General features: G+C 52.3%; 1 protein-coding gene across 1 annotated transcript in view; it reads left to right on the top strand.

Annotated features, from left to right (window-relative positions):
- DENND1B (DENN domain containing 1B) overlaps positions 1-6,361 on the top strand; it is a gene marked incomplete at its 5' end in the record, with an annotated part of 86,697 nt that extends 80,336 nt beyond the window's left edge. The window contains 3 exon segments of the mRNA XM_023746072.1: positions 621-703; positions 1,826-2,042; positions 2,810-6,361. Of these exon segments, the coding sequence (XP_023601840.1) occupies positions 621-703; positions 1,826-2,042; positions 2,810-3,358 (849 nt within the window).
- Positions 6,362-18,681: the final 12,320 nt, after the last annotated feature.

The raw sequence follows: 18,681 nt of genomic DNA, 5'->3' as shown, positions 1-18,681 counted from the left end.
ATGCAGACACCACCTGGGATGCTTGTGTGAATAAGCTGCCATTTTTCTCTCTCTTGAGTGTTGATCGAATCAATTGTAAGCCAAGTATTCCCAGAACAAACAGAGACCGACCGACCGACCAACCAACCGACCGGGTGGGTGGGCTGCGTATACACCTGTTCAGTCCTCTCGTTTGTTCTTGGTTTTGAGTGTGAGGTGGGGGAAGTGTTGAGATAAATGACCCCTTACTCTCTCCTCTCTTCCTGCCCAGCTCACCAAGTTATTGGGTCACGTTGAAAACCCTGAATGCGTATTGCTTTTAAAAGTGTTTCTGACCGCCCGGCCGGCGTGGCTCAGTGGTTGAGCATCAACCTATGAACCAGGAGGTCAGGGTTCGATTCCCAATCAGGCCACCTGCCCGGGTTGCGGGCTCGATCCCCAGTGGGGGGCGTGCAGGAGGCAGCCGATCTGTAATTCTCTCTCATCATGGATGTTTCTGTCTCTCTCTCGCTCTCCCTTCCTCTCTGAAATCGATCTTTTAAAAACATGTTCCTTTGCAAATCAAATCGTTCCTCGACATGTGACTGGGAAGGAGGCGTGCTGTCCCCCTAACGCCGTCTGTCCGTCCCTCCCTCCCGCAGACTCGCTTACACAGGCCCCTCAAGAGCCTCGATGACGGCGCGCCGTGTGAGGACGAGGACGAGGACATGGACCGCGCCAGCAAGTCAGTAATGGGGTTGGATGACCTCCCAGCCGCGGGGGCTTGAGGCAGAGGTCGTAGGTCACACAGGGTACCCCCAGGCATCGGATGCACCCCCTGTGATGCTCTTCACCCGTCTCGTGGGGGGTGAATCTTGAGACGGGAGAGCAGGGTGGGCCTGGGCTGGCTGGTTCTTGGGAAGCAAGGATGCCTGCGGATGTCGGGGACGTGGGGGGAGGGGGGAGTAGGAAGCCACCCACGTTAGACCCTGCCCCCCCCCACCCCCCCAGGAGGGGCAGGTTCAGCATCAGAAACAGGGAAAGTCCCTGGAAACAGACTGAGCTGGGGGATCGGAGAGACTTAACGTCTACGGTGCAACCCACAGTGGTGAAGAGGAATTTTACCATAAAATAAGGGAAATAATCATAATAATAGTGTCTGTGAGACTTCTCAATGTTAACATACAAGGGCGTGACCAATGAACATTCCCTTTCGCTGTTCAATCTTGGTCTGTACAAGGGAATATGCATTCTTCCCTAAGACGGGCGACGAAATAAGTACAAGGATAAACCATATAAATATATCGAACGTGAACTTGACCCCAGCACATGGCACAAGCGTTGGGTCTACCATTTCGAAGGCCAAAGTCCCAAGTCCCACAGAATCAGCCTGGGTGACATCCCGGCTTTTCTGCTTCCTGGTGAAGGCGCCGTAGACTTGCCCGCTGCACGTTCTTTTTTTTAAAAAAAAAAATGTTTTTGTTGATTTTTAGAGAGAGAGGATGGGAGAGGGATGGAGAGACAGAAACGTCGATGAGAAACATCATCGATCGGCTGCCTCCTGCACGCCTCCTACTGGGGATCGAGTGCGCAACCCGGGCGTGTGCCCTGACCTCTTGGTTCCTGGGTGGACGCTCAACCACTGAGCCACACGGGCCGGGCCCAGCTGCATGTTCTTAATGCAGCTGCTTGGAATTCCCCGTATGTGAACTGAGCTAGACATCCTCCCCAGGGTGAACTTGGCCATGGACCAGCCTCCGTCTTCTTGCTGTTCCTTCGAGCGGGCCCTGGAAGGAGGCAGCGAGAGGTGGGGCACAGCAGCCCGTGTGGCCGCCCGGCCCCCAGAGCGCGTCCCGTTTCCCCGCAGGCTGTCCTCGGAGGACGGAGAGGAGGCGGCGGCTTATTCCTACGAAAGCGATGACTCGGTGGAGACGCGAGGGAAGACGCTGTACTCGGGGGAGATGGACCTGCTGGGCGAGATCCTGGACACGCTGAGCACCCACAGCTCCGACCCGGGCAAGCTGGCGGCCGCCAAGAGCCTGGACTTCTTCTGCTCCATGGACAACATCGACTACCAGCCCGCGGTGAGTGGTGCTCCGGCCACGGAGTTCAAGGCCCCGTCCCTCCCGTGGCTGTGACGGCCCCAGGCTGTCCTCTTAGCTCATACAAGTGTCAGACCTCTAATGGGCACGTGCCCCAACTTCAAAAATATGGTAACGTTGAATCGTGAAGAATTAATTCTAGTAAAAAAAAATATTCAGTGTTTTCCCTTTTATTCAGCCAACTCTGGTAGTGGTTGTCAGGAATTGAAATTCTTTGGCCAAGTAGTGGCATTTCCTGACAATCTAATTCTATAGTTGTCTTTTTTGGGGGGCGGAATTTTTTAAAACATGAAATGTCCCCACTATATTTTCTAAAGTTCCTTGATCTTAAAATAGACTAAATTTTTGTCGTCTTGCCTCAAAAAGGAGCTGTAGCTCTAAACAAATTGACCTGAATGCTTTAAAAACACTAGAGCTAGCCCGGCCGGCGTGGCTCAGGGGTTGAGCATCAACCTATGAACCAGGAGGTCACGGTTTGATTCCCAGTCAGGGCACATGCCCAGGTTGTGGGCTCGATCCCCAGTAGGGGGCGTGCAGGAGGCAGCAGACCCATGATTCTCTCTCATCACTGATGTTTCTCTCCTCTCTCTCTCTCCCTTCCTCTCTGAAATCAATGGAAATATATATATATTTTAAAAAATATCCTTGGATGAGGATTATAAAAGAACTAAATAAAATCATGGACAGTCGCTCAAGCGATGCCCTCATGGTATCAAAGACGTTCCTGAACGGGCTGTTTCCTCTTCCAGAATAAATCCAGCGCCCCGAGCGAGGACAACCTGGCGGCCCTGTGCGGCGGGTCCGGGGACCAAGGCGACTGGCTCCGTGGCCAGGACGACAGCGCCCTCCACGGCCGACACCTGCCCCCGTCCCCCAGGAAGCGGGCCAGCTCCAGCTGCGCCACGGGCTCGCTCTTCAGCCTGAAGGAGGAGAACAGTGCCAGGCCCCTCGACGGGGCCCCCGGGAGCGGCCCTCATGGGGCGGACCAGCCGGCCCCCGCCTCGGAGCTGGGTGTCCCGCGGGCTCCTCCGGACGCTGCCTGGACTGAGGAAGGAAAAGCAGACGAGGAGGAAACACTAATCCAGGCCCCAGACGATCTGCTGATCCCCAGCCTCGGGCGACGGCCGTCCTCCTCGGTCCCGTGGGAGAAGGAAGGCAACGGCGTCCAGGGGGCTCCGGGGGACCCTGGGCCGCTCCACGAAGCCGCGTCGCTGTGCCCGGCGGCGCCCGCCTTCCAGCCCGACGGGAACGTTCCGGCGGGGAGCCCGAGTGGAAACCAGGCCTCCGTCAAGAACTGAGGGCCCGCCTCGGGCGTCCACGCGTCTCGGGAGACACTGGAGGGTCCCGCGGGGACCGAGCAGTAAACAGTTACTTGTAGGCATGGCAACGCTCGCTGTTGTCTAGACATTTTCGTTTTCATGGGAGACATCGCCCGCGGATCTGGTGGGTCCGTGCGGCCCACTGATCTTTTGGGGTGAAAGCTACTTCTTCTACTGTGCTCTCCAGTCAGGTACTAGTGTGTGTGTGTGTGTGTGTGTGTGTGTGTGTGTTGAGAGTATCATTGGACACGTGACTTCCCAGGATTGGTGCTTACCGCCCTGCATTTTATTTAAACGGAGGATGCGTCCGGAAGCCTTGCACGTGACCCGGCGCTACTCCAGGAACCGATCCAGTTAGCAAAGCGTATCCGAACTCCCCTCCAACTGCTGAAACTCTTGACCCACGATTGCCTTAATCTTCCGCCGCCAGTAAGCAAACATAGCCACTCATGGAGTCGCCTGTCAACCCTCCCAGAGACGTTAGACGCGGCCTGCGGAGCAATAACGCCTTTCTAGTCGTTGAGTCCAGGACAAAAATCTCTCTCTCTTTTTTGTGTTTTTTTGTTTGTTTGTTTTTAATGAAAAGCTCTTGTGGACGCTGCAGCCACGTCTTCCAAAAAACAAGTCCCCAGGTCCACGCCTTTCACACAGGGAGCTTCTGGCACGACAGCGTGAAGGGAATGCCTCCTGTTTAGACACGAGACACTTTCCACGCCTCCCCCCAGCCTCTCGGGGAGGCCCTACCCCGTCCCCCCTTCCCCCTCCCCCCAGAGAGCCAAAGGCCACCCACACTGTCCTGACTTTTTAAGTTCTGATCTTTTTCTTTCCTTAACTAATACTTCTCTAAATTGCTTATACCTTCAAGTTGGGTTTTAAAGTAATCGACTTTCCATGTTAGAAGTTTTAGACTTCCAGGAACATTGTCAATCCCGTCCATCCCTACCCACAGTTCCCCTGTTCTCATAGCCCAGGTCAGTATGGATGGTCCGTTCATCACAATCAACGAATCAGTATTTATTTTTAAATATATTTTTTATTGATTTCACAGAGAGGAAGGGAGAGGGAGAGAGAGATAGAAACATCGATGAGGAGAGAGAATTCATGGATCGGCTGCCTCCTGCACGCCCCCTACCGGGGATCGAGCCTGCAACCCGGGCCTGTGCCCTGACCGGGAATCGAACCGTGACCTTCTGGTTCCTAGATGGATGCTCAACCACTGAGCCACGCCGGCCGGGCTTCGTGAGTCAGTATTGATGGTCCACGCCCCTTTCAGATGTCCCGAGTCTTCCCTGCTGTCCTTTCTCGGTCCTAGGCCCATGTGGCTGTCATGTCTCCTTAGATCCCCCCCTTGGCTGGGAGAGCTGCTCACCCCCTCACGGGTACCATTTCCCTCAAGGTCTTTTCCGCTGGATCCGTGCCTTACTGACCACGCGGAGTCAGCGTTCGCGTCCACGTTAGGAACAAAAGCCAAACCAAACACTCGCCGTGCTCTGCCGGGAAACCATCCGAAAGACTAGCAGCGAGGATTCCTGTGTCAGCCCGTGGAATCGTTGGGTGTTCAACGCCTACTCTTCAGCTGGACTCCCCAGTGCCCCGGGGGACGTGGGGGGAAGGAAGTGAAATTCACGCGAGGTCTGCCGTGCACAGAAGTGTTCTCTTCTGCTCGGCTCCTCTCATCTGTTCCGACGAAGCCAGCTATTTGCGGACCCCCCTGCTGCTGGGATTTTACGTGTTTGAAGACCTAACACCTGTTTGTCCGACGAGGAGACTTGTGTAGATGAGGGAGACGGGCTCTCCACAGAGCCCGGGTTCTCCCCGAAATCCCCCCCACCCCCCAGCCTGCATCCTTCGCCCTTAGCGGGGTCCCCGTGGCATTGCAGGGGATGGAAGAGCAGCGTGTGAACTCCGGAGCTCTTGCTTGGTTAAGGGAGAGTGTTAGGAAGTAGCATTAGGAGTGTCGGTAGCAGGATGGTGACCTCCCTTCGCATGTTTTAGAAAAGCACCCGGTTATAGCATGATCGTCGTTCTATTAAAAATGAACAGCCCTCTCATTTAGGAACTAATCATGGACTCTTCGTCCTGGACACATGCAAGGAGCAGTATCTGAGGATGGAGGGAAAGAAGATGGTGGACATTGTCCCTGCTGCGAAGGGACCAGTTAAAAGGGATTGCAAATATCAATAATAGTGATGATGATGATGATAATAATAATAATAATAATAATAAATTCTGCTTAGATGTTATTAACCCAAGATTCTAATACCAAAAAAAGCCTCTTAAAAGCTGCTTCATCTGATACTTGCTCTAAGTCAGAACCACAGTGCCATGTCTAAGCTCATGACCTTTCTCTGTAATTATATGAAGAATCTAGAATAATGCTGCTACCTGAGGTACCGACTTCTATTTTTATTTTTTTAAAATATATTTTTATTGATTTTAGAGAGGAAGGGGGATGGAGAGAGAAAGAGAGAGAGAGAGAAACATCAATGATGAGAGAGAATCACAGATCGGCTGCCTCCTGCACGCCCCACACTGGGGATTGAGCCCGCAACCCGGACATGTGCCCTTGACCAGGAATCGAACGGTGACCTCCTGGTTCCTAGGTCGACACTCAACCCCTGAGCCACGCCAGCCCGGCTCTAATCCCCTCCCTTTTGAATGAAGACTGTATGTGACAGTTCTGTCGCTAACTCCCTCATAGGACCCAGGGTTTGAATGAGTCAGTTGTGTCTTAAACAAGGTGAGGAAGTTCGGCTCCTGTGCCAGAGGAGAAAACTGTGAATATTCTCAACATCAGTAGCTCTTCCTTCTCTTCTAGAAAAATCTGGATTTCCGGGGAGGAAAAAAAATTACTCTCATGAATACATTTTTGGATGCGAATGCCATTTTGTTTAGCATAAGACACCTTGATTCTGGGCCGAGATTTGTCCATGGGAACACAAGTTTAAGAATGTCACATGAAGAAAAAAAAAAAAAAGAATGTGAGATGAGTCCCCAAATCTAATTTCTCCAAAGCGCCTCTCTAATTTCTCCAAAGCGCCTCATGACATAGCCAGGGGTTCTTTCAAATGGGGTCAGTACTGGGGTCTGTCTTATGCGGAGCCTGTTTGAGAGAGAGGATGGTTTTGATCAAACCAGTCAGCATCTTGATTTGTTCTAGAGAATTCCGTGTGTTTAGAAAGAAGGATATTTCATTTTGAAAATGATAGGATTTTGTGCAATATAATTTCTCGCATCATTTCGTTCAGACACATGCGCAAATCTGCTTTGGTAGCAGACGCCTTAAGGTGTTGTTGTTTGGTATTTGTGTAGAACTGTACGTAGTAATGCCCCCGGGGATTCTTTTAGGGGGAAAAAAATGTATAGTGTTTCTGTGGTTGGCAGGAGAGAAATGTGTCTGTTTATTTAAAATAATTGTGGACCGTGCATCCTCACGAACTGCCTCAGCAACAATAAATATGCAAGAATCATCCTCAGCCTTAGGGGAGGGTTGGCCACGTTGTGTTTTTAAAGGACACGGGTACAGGGCAGCGTGTGGGTTCTACGTGTCCATTGAACAAACAGCCAGCCCGCACCACGCCAATCGAAGGGGCGTTTGTCCGGCGACGCCCACAGCTGGGCAGTGTTAACATCCTTTGGGGCATTGCCCACAGCTTGGCACCGCCGGTGCATGAAGTTCATTTCTTTGTGTGTGATGTACAGTCCAGTCTGTTGCGCCTCCCAGCTTCTCGAGGTTTCTACCTTTGAAATACTTGAATCCAGCAGAAAAGCACTGTGGGAGTTCTGTAGACTGGGATACAATATGCAAATCTACCAAAAAGCCAACAAAGTGAAGGTACAAACTCAAAGGTACTGAGCAGTGGCGTCCGCCGGATGCTGTGTTCGCTCCGTGCGTGGAGTGTGAAGGAATCGTGAGCCGCACAATCGTTTGTCTTCAAAGGTTGCAGAACCACAAAAGGTTACCTCGTTGACGTGAGACACCCCTCAGTCTCTCGGTCCGTGGAGCTCCCGTTCTCCGGGGGGTCGCCGGTTCATGTCCCTCAAGAAGGGACAGCGAGGGACACGAACACATCGGCCTCCGGTTGGTCCCGTGACGTCGAGGATGGGACAGAAGAGGCGGGGTGCGTCCTCCAGGTACCACACCCCTCCGTCGGCCTCCTTCAGGGAACACCCCCTCCCCCTCTGCACGCTTGACCTGCGACCCATTTCACCATCGGACGCCAAACACGAGCTTTCTTGCCTCTGCTGTGGTTTCGGCGCTGACACCGCAGGCAGGCAAGACGTGGGCGAGACCCCCGGCTTCCCGTGCACCCAGTTTTCCTGCAGACGCGGTTCGCGAGGGGTTCCGAGTTGAACTTGCCCCTCGCGTGTTTCTTTCGCTTTAACGCAGTAGCTGTTTAGAAGGCCTGAGCCCTCTGCGAGACACAGGGCATGGAGACGGGCTCCACTGTGCTTGCGTCCCGGAGGCTGCAGTCGGAATCATCTCAAAGGCTGACTACTACTGAGAGAACATTGTGTAGAACAGGATTGTTGGGGGAATTTTTTTTAAAAAAAAATATGCAAATATGAATATTGGATGAACTACGCATTACCATAAAGTGCCCAACGATGCAGTTATGAAATAAAATCGATTGTAACCCAAACTTCGCATGGCGGTGTGGCTCTTCTCTTATAACCGGGCAGGTAACCCCTTCTTTTCTCTAGGTGACCGATGGGGGGGGCCCTACCATCCCTGCCTCAGCTTTTCTTCATTGCAGACTCCAGCCTACATCATCCTGCTGGGTGTGGTCCCCTCACTTTGTTAGGGTCGACGATCGTGGGACAGGCACACAGAGTGTTACTAAGCGGATCAGGCCCAACTGGCGTGGCTCAGCAGCTGAGAGTTGACCTATGAACCAGGAGGTCAGGGTTTGATTCCCGGTCAGGGCACAGGCCCGGGTTGTGGGCTCGATCCCCAGTGTGGGGCATGCAGGAGGCAGCCGATTCATGATTCTCTCTTATCGTGGATATTTCTATCTCTCTCTCCCTCCCTCTCCCTTCCTCTCTCTGAAATCAATAAAAATATATTTTTTTCTAAATATATTTTATTGATTTTTTTACAGAGAGGAAGGGAGAGAGATAGTTAGAAACATCGATGAGAGAGAAACATCGATCAGCTGCCTCCTGCACATCTCCTACTGGGGATGTGCCCGAAACCCAGGTACATGCCCTTCACTGGAATCGAACCTGGGACCTTTCAGTCCGCAGGCCGACGCTCTATCCACTGAGCCAAACCGGTTTTGGCGAAAAATATATTTTTTAAAAATAAAAAACATCCATGATGAGAGAGAGTCATGGATCGGCTGCCCCCCGCATGCCTCACACTGGGGATCAAGCGCGTAACCCGAGCATGACCAGGACTCGAACCGTGACCTCCTGGTTCATAGGTTGATGCTCAACCACTGAGCCACGCCGGCTGGGCTCAGTCCTATGGTTGTAACACCCCGCGTGCCCGAGGAGAAATAAAACAACTAAATGAGGCAGCAGGTCCCCAGGGCTTTGCTTGCGTGAGTTGGCCACGCGCTTCCCTCCGGATCTAACACCACGTTTCAGGCGATGATCAGGAAGGAGCTGGTTCCCAGCCTCCGTGTCGGGAAATGCGGTATCGAGCCAACAGCACCTTGTGCGGGTGCAACAGTGAAATCGCAGCCACGTGTCGCGTCCAACTGTCAGTATCAGCGACGAGAGCTCCTCGTTGGCGCGGGGCCGCCTGAGCTCAGCACATTCCGGCGTGACTTGCTGAGACGCGGATAATTGTCCTTGTCGTTACCCGGTTGCCATGGATTCCTTTCTACTCCATCAGCAGGTTCTTTGAATCGATGCCGCGACGTGGTTTGACTGCCATCAGCACAATCGGACTTGGATGGAAAGTTTGAAAGGTATTGGGAACGAAGCCCGTGCACTTGCTCATTTCCAAGTGCAGCAGCTAATCCCCCCGGGAGGCCTTGCCACTGCGGGCCCACCCGTTCCCGAAACACACTGGGGGGCCTGGGCCTCTGACGAGGCGAAGGTGTGCAAAAAAAATGTAGGCTTCAGAACCGTGTCTTATGTGAGCGCTATGTTTTTTGTTTTTTTTTTTCAAATATATATTTTATTGATTTTTTACAGAGAGGAAGGGAGAGAGAAACATTAATGATGAGAGAGAATCATTGATTGGCTGCCTCCTGCACGCCCCCTACTGGGGATCGAGCCCACAACCTGGGCATGTGGCCTTGAATGGAATCGAACCCAAGACCCTTTGGTCCACAGGCCGACGCTATATCCACTGAGCCAAACCGGCTGAGGCTAAAATTTGCCTCGTCTACCTGGAATGGTACAGTTTTATTTCCCAAGCCCCATACAATTCATGCATGCTTAATCATGGGGGAAATGGCTCTCCACATTCCTTAGCGAATTTGGGATGTAATGGAAGTAATTTGTACACACACACACACACACACACACACATCCATTAGAATGGAAAACAGGTTAAATATTTGGAAACCAAGAGAAAACTGAGCCAGGAAGACACCGATTTCTCCAAGAGGATTGATCTCTCTGCCACCCAATAAAACAGTGGTTCTCAACCTTGGCCGCCCATTAGAATCACCTGGGAATCTCTTTAAAATCCTGATTTCTGGGCCTCATCCTCCGGAAATTCTGTTTCTTTGTGATGGGGTGGGGCCACAACATTTGTAACGAAGAAACAGAATTTCCGGAGGAGGAGGCCCGGAAATCAGGATTTTAAAAAGATTCCCAGGTGATTCTAATGTGCAGCCAAGGTTGAGAACCACTGCGATAAAAGGTCCGTGTATAGGGGGTGCCAAGGAGACGTGGTAAGTTGCCAACCTGCAATGTGCCCTTAGGCCCGTGGTCGGCAAACCGTGGCTCGCGAGCCACATGCAGCTCTTTGGCCCCTTGAGTGTGGCTCTTCCACAAAATACCACGTGCGGGCGTACGTACAGTGCGATTGAAACTTCGTGGCCCATGCGCAGAAGTCGGTATTTTGTGGAAGAGCCGCACTCAAGGGCCCAAAGAGCCGCATGTGGCCCATGAGCCGCAATTTGCCGACCACTGCCTTAGGCGAAGGCAAACAAGAATATAACTGATGAGTTTGAATTCTTCTTTTCCTTCGGACGCCCATGTTTCAACCCAAAGCAGAAGGAGGTCATGGGAAGGTCTCCGTGGCTCAGCAAGTCGGTGGATCCCAGCTCAGTACAGCGTTGGAACGTTCAGGTAGGATGACTTGCAAAAGCCAGATTTTCCAAAACAAGTGATAACAACTCGACGGTGATTGGGAAATTCCCTCTTCCCTCTGCAGACCAGCGGGCCTGGGTGTCAGCAGCGTTTCCTCCCCCACCTCCCAGACGGTGAACGTTGCTTGCAGGGGCCGCTGGCTGATGGCTGGGCTCAGACTGGAAGGGGATGGATGGGTGGTGGCTGGGGCAGGGCCGAGATAAAGAGGAAAAAGGAGGTTTCCTCCCAGAAAAACAGCTTCTTCTCCCCTGGGAGACCGAGCATAGCTGAGGCTTTTCGTTTCCTTTTTTGGCTCAGGCTTCTGGGCCGGGAGGGGAGCCCTCCGATTAGATCTGCGCGGAGCCGGACCCGTGAGGGAGCCGGCCAAGCGCGCCGAGTCCTGGGTGGGCCAGAGGGCTCGGACCATCCTCCATCCCACGCTGCCGGGTGGCGGGGCTCACCTCACGGCAGGGAGGCCACTGGCTGGGGACAGCTTTTCAATAGGTTTGGATGTTATGGACGTTGGGGGACTGCCCAGTGTTTTCTAGTCTCCTTGAGCTAGTCCAGGGGTCCTCAAACTATGGCCCGCGGGCCACATGCAAATACAAATATTGTATTTGTTCCCGTTTTGTTTTTTTACTTCAAAATAAGATATGTGCAGTGTGCATAGGAATTTGTTCATAGTTTTTTTTTTTAAAACTATAGTCCGGCCCTCCAATGGTCTGAGGGACAGTGAACTGGCCCCCTGTTTAAAAAGTTTGAGGACCCCTGAGCTAGTCTTTCTCAATGTCTTACCTAAGTCTCTCTTTTTTAAATATATATTTTTATTGATTTCAAAGAGGAAGGGAGAGGGAGAGAGAGAGAGAGAGAAACATCAATGATGAGAGAGAATCACAGATCGGCTCCCTCCTGCACGCCCCACACTGGGATCAAGCCCGAAACCCGGGCATGGGCCCTGACCGGGAATCAAACCATGACCTCCTGGTTTATAGGTCGATGCTCAACCACTGAGCCACACCAGCCGGGCTGAAAACAGTATTTTCTTTCTTTTTTATTTTTTTTATTTGTTTTTGATTAATCCTCACGAGAGGATATTTTTCCATTGACTTTTAGGGAGAGTGAAAGAGAGAGGGAGAGACAGAGAGAAACATCGATGTGAGAGAAACACATCGATTGGTTGCCTCCTGTATGAGCCCTGACCAGGGCCCAGGCCGGGGAGGAGCCTGCAACCAAGGTACGTGCCCTTGGCCAGAATCAAACCCAGGTCCATTTGGTCCGTAGGCTGATGCTCTATCCACTGAACCAAACCGGCTACGGTTGAAAACAGTATTTCCAATCCACGGTCAGGAATCTGTGGATGTGGAGGGCCAGCTGTACTGATAGTCTACTATCAACTGGACTATTTTGTGTATTGTATACTGTATTCTTTTTCTTTTTTAACTTTTTATTATGGGAAAATGTAAACACATACAAAGCAAACTGTATACTGTATTCTTACACTAAAATAAGCTAGAGAAAAGAAAATGTTATTAAGAAAATCATAAGGAAGAAAAAGCACAATGACTGTATTTATTGAAAAAAATCTGTGCACTTCAACCCATGTGGCTCGTAGGTCAACTGCGTATGCTTTTAGGGTTCTAGGCGGTTCTACAAGGCAACCTTTTAGGTCTGTTTCATTCTACGTCAGCAGCCACCATCTCTGCATCGTGCGTTCGAGTTAGTGGGAAAGAAGCGTGAAGCCAGAGGCGCTGACAAGCCAGAACAAGATCCCGTTGTACATTTTCCAAAGCCGCGTTTCCCTCTGTGAAGTCTTGGCTCACGAAGCGCTCCCTCCCCTTTGACCCCAACGGTCATTTTTCTTCGTTTTTATGGGTGGACTCTCTCTGGACCTGTATTCCAGCAGAGACTTTTCTCTGGGAACTGAGATAAGAAGCGAGAGGAGACGTACCCTTGGACTCCTCCCTCTGTTCTTCAGCCCGGACCCCCCTCCCCCTGAGACACCCGGCCGGCAGGCACGTTGCCATCCCCATGGAGCATGTGATATCCGTCTTCTCATTCCCACAGGCTGTCGAGGGTAATCGGGGTGTCTGGAGAGAGAACAGGGACGGCCATCCTGAAGAACAAGCTGTTCATCTTCTTGATGGCGCGCAAGAACACTGTTTGGGAAAAGTTCATGGATGTATGTGGTCAGTGCCAAACTCATTAAACCCTGGAGGGGAGAGGGGGGCAGGTGGTCGGGCTGAGGGACCAATGCTTCTTCATGAAGTCACTTTCTCGGGGAAGCGCTAGGGGGCGCTGTGACCAGATGGCTGCACATCTTCCATCTCTACAGGGTCCACTGGTGAGATTCAGATCGATGCCCTGGGTGGCAGTAAGAGCTGTGGGGGCTGCTCCTTTGGTGATAAATCAACACGGGCCCCAGCAAAACGGCAGCTCTTACAAAGGCCGGGAGAGCAAGGCCCGTGTGCTGGTGGCCGAGCGCTCACGTGACTTCTGCTGGCTTTCAGGGCTGACCTGCAGCTGCCCGGCCAACGCTCGCTGCTCCCTAGCCATCATTCAGAGCTGAGCTGACCGCCAGCCCAGGCTGCCCCACAGGTTCCTGTATAGGACTCAGGGTGAGGCCCTTGTTTAGCAAAGACGCCTGTATTAATGAATCCTTGGAAAAGACAGGATAGATTGTTAGAAGCTAAGCAGCACTTTATTGTGAGATGAGATCCAGTGGTATGAAGGGGTTGTGCCCTAGCTGGTTTGGCTCAATGGATAGAGCCTCGGCCTGCAGACCGAAGGGTCCCGGATTCGATTCCGGTCAAGGGTATGTACCTCCGTTGCAGGCTCCTCCCCGGCCTGGGCCCTGGTCCGGGCACATGCAGGAGGCAATCAATCGATGTGTTTCTCTCACATCGATATTTCTCTGTCTTTCCCTCTTTCTTCCACTCTCTCTAAAAATCAATGGAAAAAATATCCTCAGGTGAGGATTTTAAAAAAAAAAGGAAGGGGGGTTTAAGAGTGGTGTTCAGATGGAATCTGATTCATAATTAATATTCAGGAAATATAAGAGGAATCGAATCCATTGTTGTGGGCACTGCAGCTGGTATGGAGGAGCTGTTCGATGGTGAAGTGTGTCTCTTCCCAGAAGACAAGTCAATTCCTCTTTACAGTGAACCGATCAGGAGCACTTTTCAAAAAAAAAAAAGCCACAAATGTCAACTGGCTTTGGAAGAGGTCAATTAGCAATGCAAATAGGAGGCTCGGTATACATCTGACATTTAACTGACGAAGTTTGAATCTCATTAGGAAGTGCTTCGGGGAGCGTTCATCTTTGACAACTTGACTTGGATGCACCAGGCAGGAGAAAACAACAGCGAGAGCTGGTGACTGGGGCGCATGTGTTTACTGAGCTCATCGCGAGGGGCCCTGGCAACCCTCCTCATTTTGATCCTGAATGCCTTTGGCTTTTTAAAAAAATGTTAAACATATTTTTATTCATTTCAGGGAAGAAGGGAGAAGGAGAGAGAGAGAGAGAGAGACAGCAATACATCCGGGAACTACGCTTCGAGAAACCCTTCTCCACACTCGCCTTGTTGAGACGCCTGATGATGTGACGATCGGCTTGAAAAGAGAGGGAGACCCCACGTCTTCCCTGTCCACTCAGCCGACTGCATTCTCCATCCGCAGTGGGTACCATGATTAGGGAACATCAAGCCAAGATCATGATGGGGGGGCGGGGGCGCGGAGAGCTTGCCTTTGCCCTCTTTAGTCTGTCTCCTCCCTCTTGGATGGACATGGACCAGGCCAGAAAGATGCCATTTTCTCATTATGGCTCATAAGTATATATCCTATATAATAAAAGGCTAATATGCAAATCGACCTAATGGCGGAACGACCGGTCGCTATGACTCACACTGACCACCAGGGGGCAGATGCTCAATGCAGGAGCTGCCCCCTGGTGGTCATTTCGCTCCCACGGGGGAGCGCTGCTCAGACAGAAGCTGGGCTCACGGCTGGAGACCACAGCAGGTGGGAGCCTCTCCCGCCTCTGTGACAGCACTAAGGATGGCCGACTACCGGCACTAAGCCGTCAGTCAGACATCCCCTGAGGGCTCCCAGACTGCGAGAGGGCGCAGGCAGGGTTGAGGGACCCCCTCCCATTCAAGTGAATGAATTTCATGCACTGGGCCTCTAGTAGATATATATAGTTTTCATTGATTTCGGAGAGGAAGGAAGAGGGAGAGAGAGATAGAAACCTCAATAATGAGAGAGGTTCATGGATCGGCTGCCTCCTGCACGCCCACTGCCAGGGATGGAGCCCACAACCTGGGCATGTGCCCTGACCAGGAACCAAACCTTGACCTCCTGGTTCCTAGGTCCACGCTCAACCACGGAGCCACGCCAGCCGGGCGGCATCTTCTTATAATGGGAATAACCCCCCAGCCAACATTCCTCATAGGTAACAGCAAATGCAGAATATTTTCATTTGATGACGAAGAAGGGAGACGCAAAATAGAATTTCCCTTGAACTTGTGCCTCGAATTTTCGGAAAGAGACGATCTTGCAGATAGCTTTTGAAGTCCCGGATTGTTCATGAGGGTTAAACAGTTTCTAGTCGTGTGGGGGAATCAGGAAAGGGGTAGGGGGTTGGGGGGTTGGGGAGAAGTGGGGGGTCGGCCACCGATTGAGGAAACTTGGTTTAAAAACTTCATGAACTTCCAAGTTGGGGGGAGGGGGGAGAAACGAAAGGAAAGCGCAGGCCCGCTGGAGTGGCATCTCTTGAATCTACTTAGCAGGGCGGTTGGCATCGCCACGGTCCGTCCGAACCGCACGGGTCGCTGCCTTTGGACGCCCGTCAAAACGAGTCAACATCTGTTTGTCATTTCGACTGTGTAGTCCAAGTATTGCCTTGGGTCCATTACAATTTTCTTCAAACAGCGAACGTGGCCTCGCCATCCTTTCCCCGGTTCCCCTTGAAAGAGAAATCACCAGACGGCTTGCCACTCCGGGTAAAATATTACATGGAGGCAGCGGGTGTCATAGCTCAGGGTCACCCGGGCCCGCGATGCGTAATGAGCGCTGTGGTCGGCGCGGAGGCCGGGAACCCTTCCCAGTCCTTCCCAGCCACTCGGACGTGGCGGCGGCGGCGATGGGCTGAGACTGGTTTTAATTTCACTTTCATGGAAAACAGAGACGGCTACGTACCAGATGCTTGTTTCACTTCAGGTGACCCTCGGGCTAAATCACAGCGAGACTTCAAAGCATCCGCCGATCGCCTCGCAGACAGCTTCCGCGGTGACGATGATCAGAAAGAGAAGCAGGTACGTATTGATCGCTATCGGCAGAGATCTTGGAAACCACGCTGGGAGTGAGGGATTTTTGAAAGGCGTTTCAAGCTGTGATTGGCTAGAGAAATGAGATCAATTAGATTACGGCATCTAATAGTTTCACTGTTGTTATTTTTCCTTCCCTTCCCTTCCTTCCTTCCTTCCTTCCTTCCTTCCTTCCTTCCTTCCTTCCTTCCTTCCTTCCTTCCTTCCTTCCCCCCTCCCTCCCTCCCTCCCTCCCTCCCTCTCTCTCTGTCTCTCTCTTTCTTTCTTCCTTTCTTTCTTTCTCTCTTTCTTTTCCTCTCTCTTTCTTCCTTCCTTTCTTGACTTTTTTATTTGAGTGATGGGGGGAGGGGGATGCGCCCTCGGGGTGATGGGAGTGGAGCCAACCTGAACATCTCGAAGGCCTCAGAAGGAAGGATGGAGGGGAGATCGTAGATGGCAGGAGGAGCAGCTCCGTGGCCGGTCACATCCACGGGGGAACCACCCAAGGAGTTTGGTGCCACGCACACCCACGGACGAGTGGCCGCCGGAGAAGGCGCCGTGGCCACGCGGGGCTCCGGGCCCGCGCCGTCTGGAGCTTTGTGTTTCGGCTCTAGGTTTCCACCTGATTTGTGGCCTTCACCACTCCCACTTGGACGCTCAGTGGGGCCAGGGAAGCAGTTTGGGGTTCTGTTACGGGTGATCGAGGAGAAAAGACAGCGTCGTGGAGGCACACTCGTGTCTTTGCTTTGAAAAGTCATTTCGGAGAAACTCAATCCAGTTCAGACGCAACGACTGTAATTGGCGTCGATCGGTAAATCATCGGACAGGGTTCTGCTCTTGCTCAACGCCTCCCCCCCCTTCTTGTCAAGAGTGAGTGATGGCAGCGGAGCTGGGCGGGTGATGAAACCCTGCGTGGCCTCCTCGGTGGGACGGGCTGCTGTTCTCCGTCACGTTCGCTCTCTCTGCCAAGGTGGGAGTTGGCTTTCCACGCGTCAGGAGTGGTGAGGTCGTCTCTCGCCGATTTATTCGTATTTCTGTTGTGCACAGCCACCCAGATCATCTCCGGGTGGATGACGGGCCTGGTAAGAGCTGGCATTCCACAGTCTGGCTTTTATTTCTCTCCTCCCGCCCCCAGTGACTTTCCGCGGCCCACAACATACATGATCTGTGCCGAACACGTCAGGGGGATAGAAATGAAAGCCTCTTCACGGCTCTCTCCCTCTCTCCGCTTAGTCAAAATCCAGAGGAGACCCGGGAATTCTTTGAAGAGGAAAAGAAGGAGGGGGTTTTAGAAACACAACCTAACTTTTTTTTTTGGGGGGAGGAGGGTTTAATCCTCACCCCAGGATATTTTCTCATTGATTTTTTTTTTTTAGGGAGAATGGAAGAGAGAGGGGAAGACAGGGAGAAACATCGATGTGAGGGAAACACATCGATGGGTTGCCTCCTGAACGCACTCCAACCAGGGCCCTGGGCCGGGGAGGAGCCTGTCACCGAGGTACGTGCCCTCGACCGGAATCGAACCCGGGACCCTTCAGGTAGAGCAGGCCAATGCTCTATCCACTGAGCCACACCGGCTAGGACACAACCTACCATTTTTATACACTATTTCTCTCGTGTTCCAACGTGGGGCTCTATTTCCCCACACTGGGGATCGAGCCCATAACCCGGACATGTGCCTTGACCCGGAATCGAACCGTGACCTCCTGGTTCCTAGGTCAACTCTCAACCCCTGAGCCTCACCGTTGGTTGAGCAGGATCCTGAGGCTATTAATTTGGCAGCAGGAAACGCAGCGGAAGAAACAATGGTTTGTTAGTTCCCACGGCTCCTCCTAGACAGGAAGAGAACACCTGGACCATGTGCTGTTTTTGTCTTGTTGGTCCAGGCCTAGCCCTCTGCCCCCGGTGCCCTGCAATTTCAGTCTACACCCGCCCGAGCTCCCTCCTCCCCTGGCTCCATCCCTGCGTCCTCATAGATTCTTCCGGACACATTCCTCAGAATCCCATGTGTCTGTGCCCCGGGGCGCCCCACCTTTCAGCCGCAAACTCTAAGCCAGCGGTTCTCAACCTGTGGGTCGCGACCCCTTTGGGGGTCGAACAACCCTTTCACAGGGGTCGCTTAAGACCATCGGAAAACACATATATAATTACATATTGTTTTTGGGATTCATCACTATGCTTTAATGATGTTCAATTCGTAACTATGAAATTGGGGGTCACCACAACATGAGGAACTGTATTAAAGGGTCGCAGCATGAGGAAGGTTGAGAACCACTGCAAAAGCAGACCTGGACCCTCTCAGCCACCCAAGACTTGAACTTGACTTGTGACCCTGGTGTATATCCCCGTGAGAGGGTCTACTGCTTCCTGCCTGCCATTCTTCTTGATTCTCATCTGTTCCACGCTCCCCCCCACCCCCATCCGACTCCCCAACACACTCCTGGGAATGGTCGCATCGGCCTGCAATCTGCAAAGAGCCGGCCGCTGGATGTGCAAGACCCCAGGAGTGGGATTTGTTAGAGAGTTTCGGGCTGCGGCTCTCGGAAGCTCAGATGCTGCCCAGGCCGGGGTTATCGATGACGCCCACCCGGCTTGTTAGCCGGGAAGCGGCAAGGTGCCCACACTCATTCGTTTGCACTTGAACTTCTCCGGCTGCCATCACCCTCCATTACAGTGACACCCGCACAGCACAACCCGGCGTTGCTGTTCTCCCAGCTTCGAAATGACGCCATTAAACACCCCTTCGGA

This window comes from Myotis lucifugus, unplaced genomic scaffold (genome assembly GCF_000147115.1).
Source record: "Myotis lucifugus unplaced genomic scaffold, Myoluc2.0 scaffold_625, whole genome shotgun sequence".
Taxonomy (NCBI): Eukaryota; Metazoa; Chordata; class Mammalia; order Chiroptera; family Vespertilionidae; genus Myotis; species Myotis lucifugus.
Note: the sequence above shows the minus strand (reverse complement) of the source record. Positions and strands in the feature narration are given on the sequence as shown.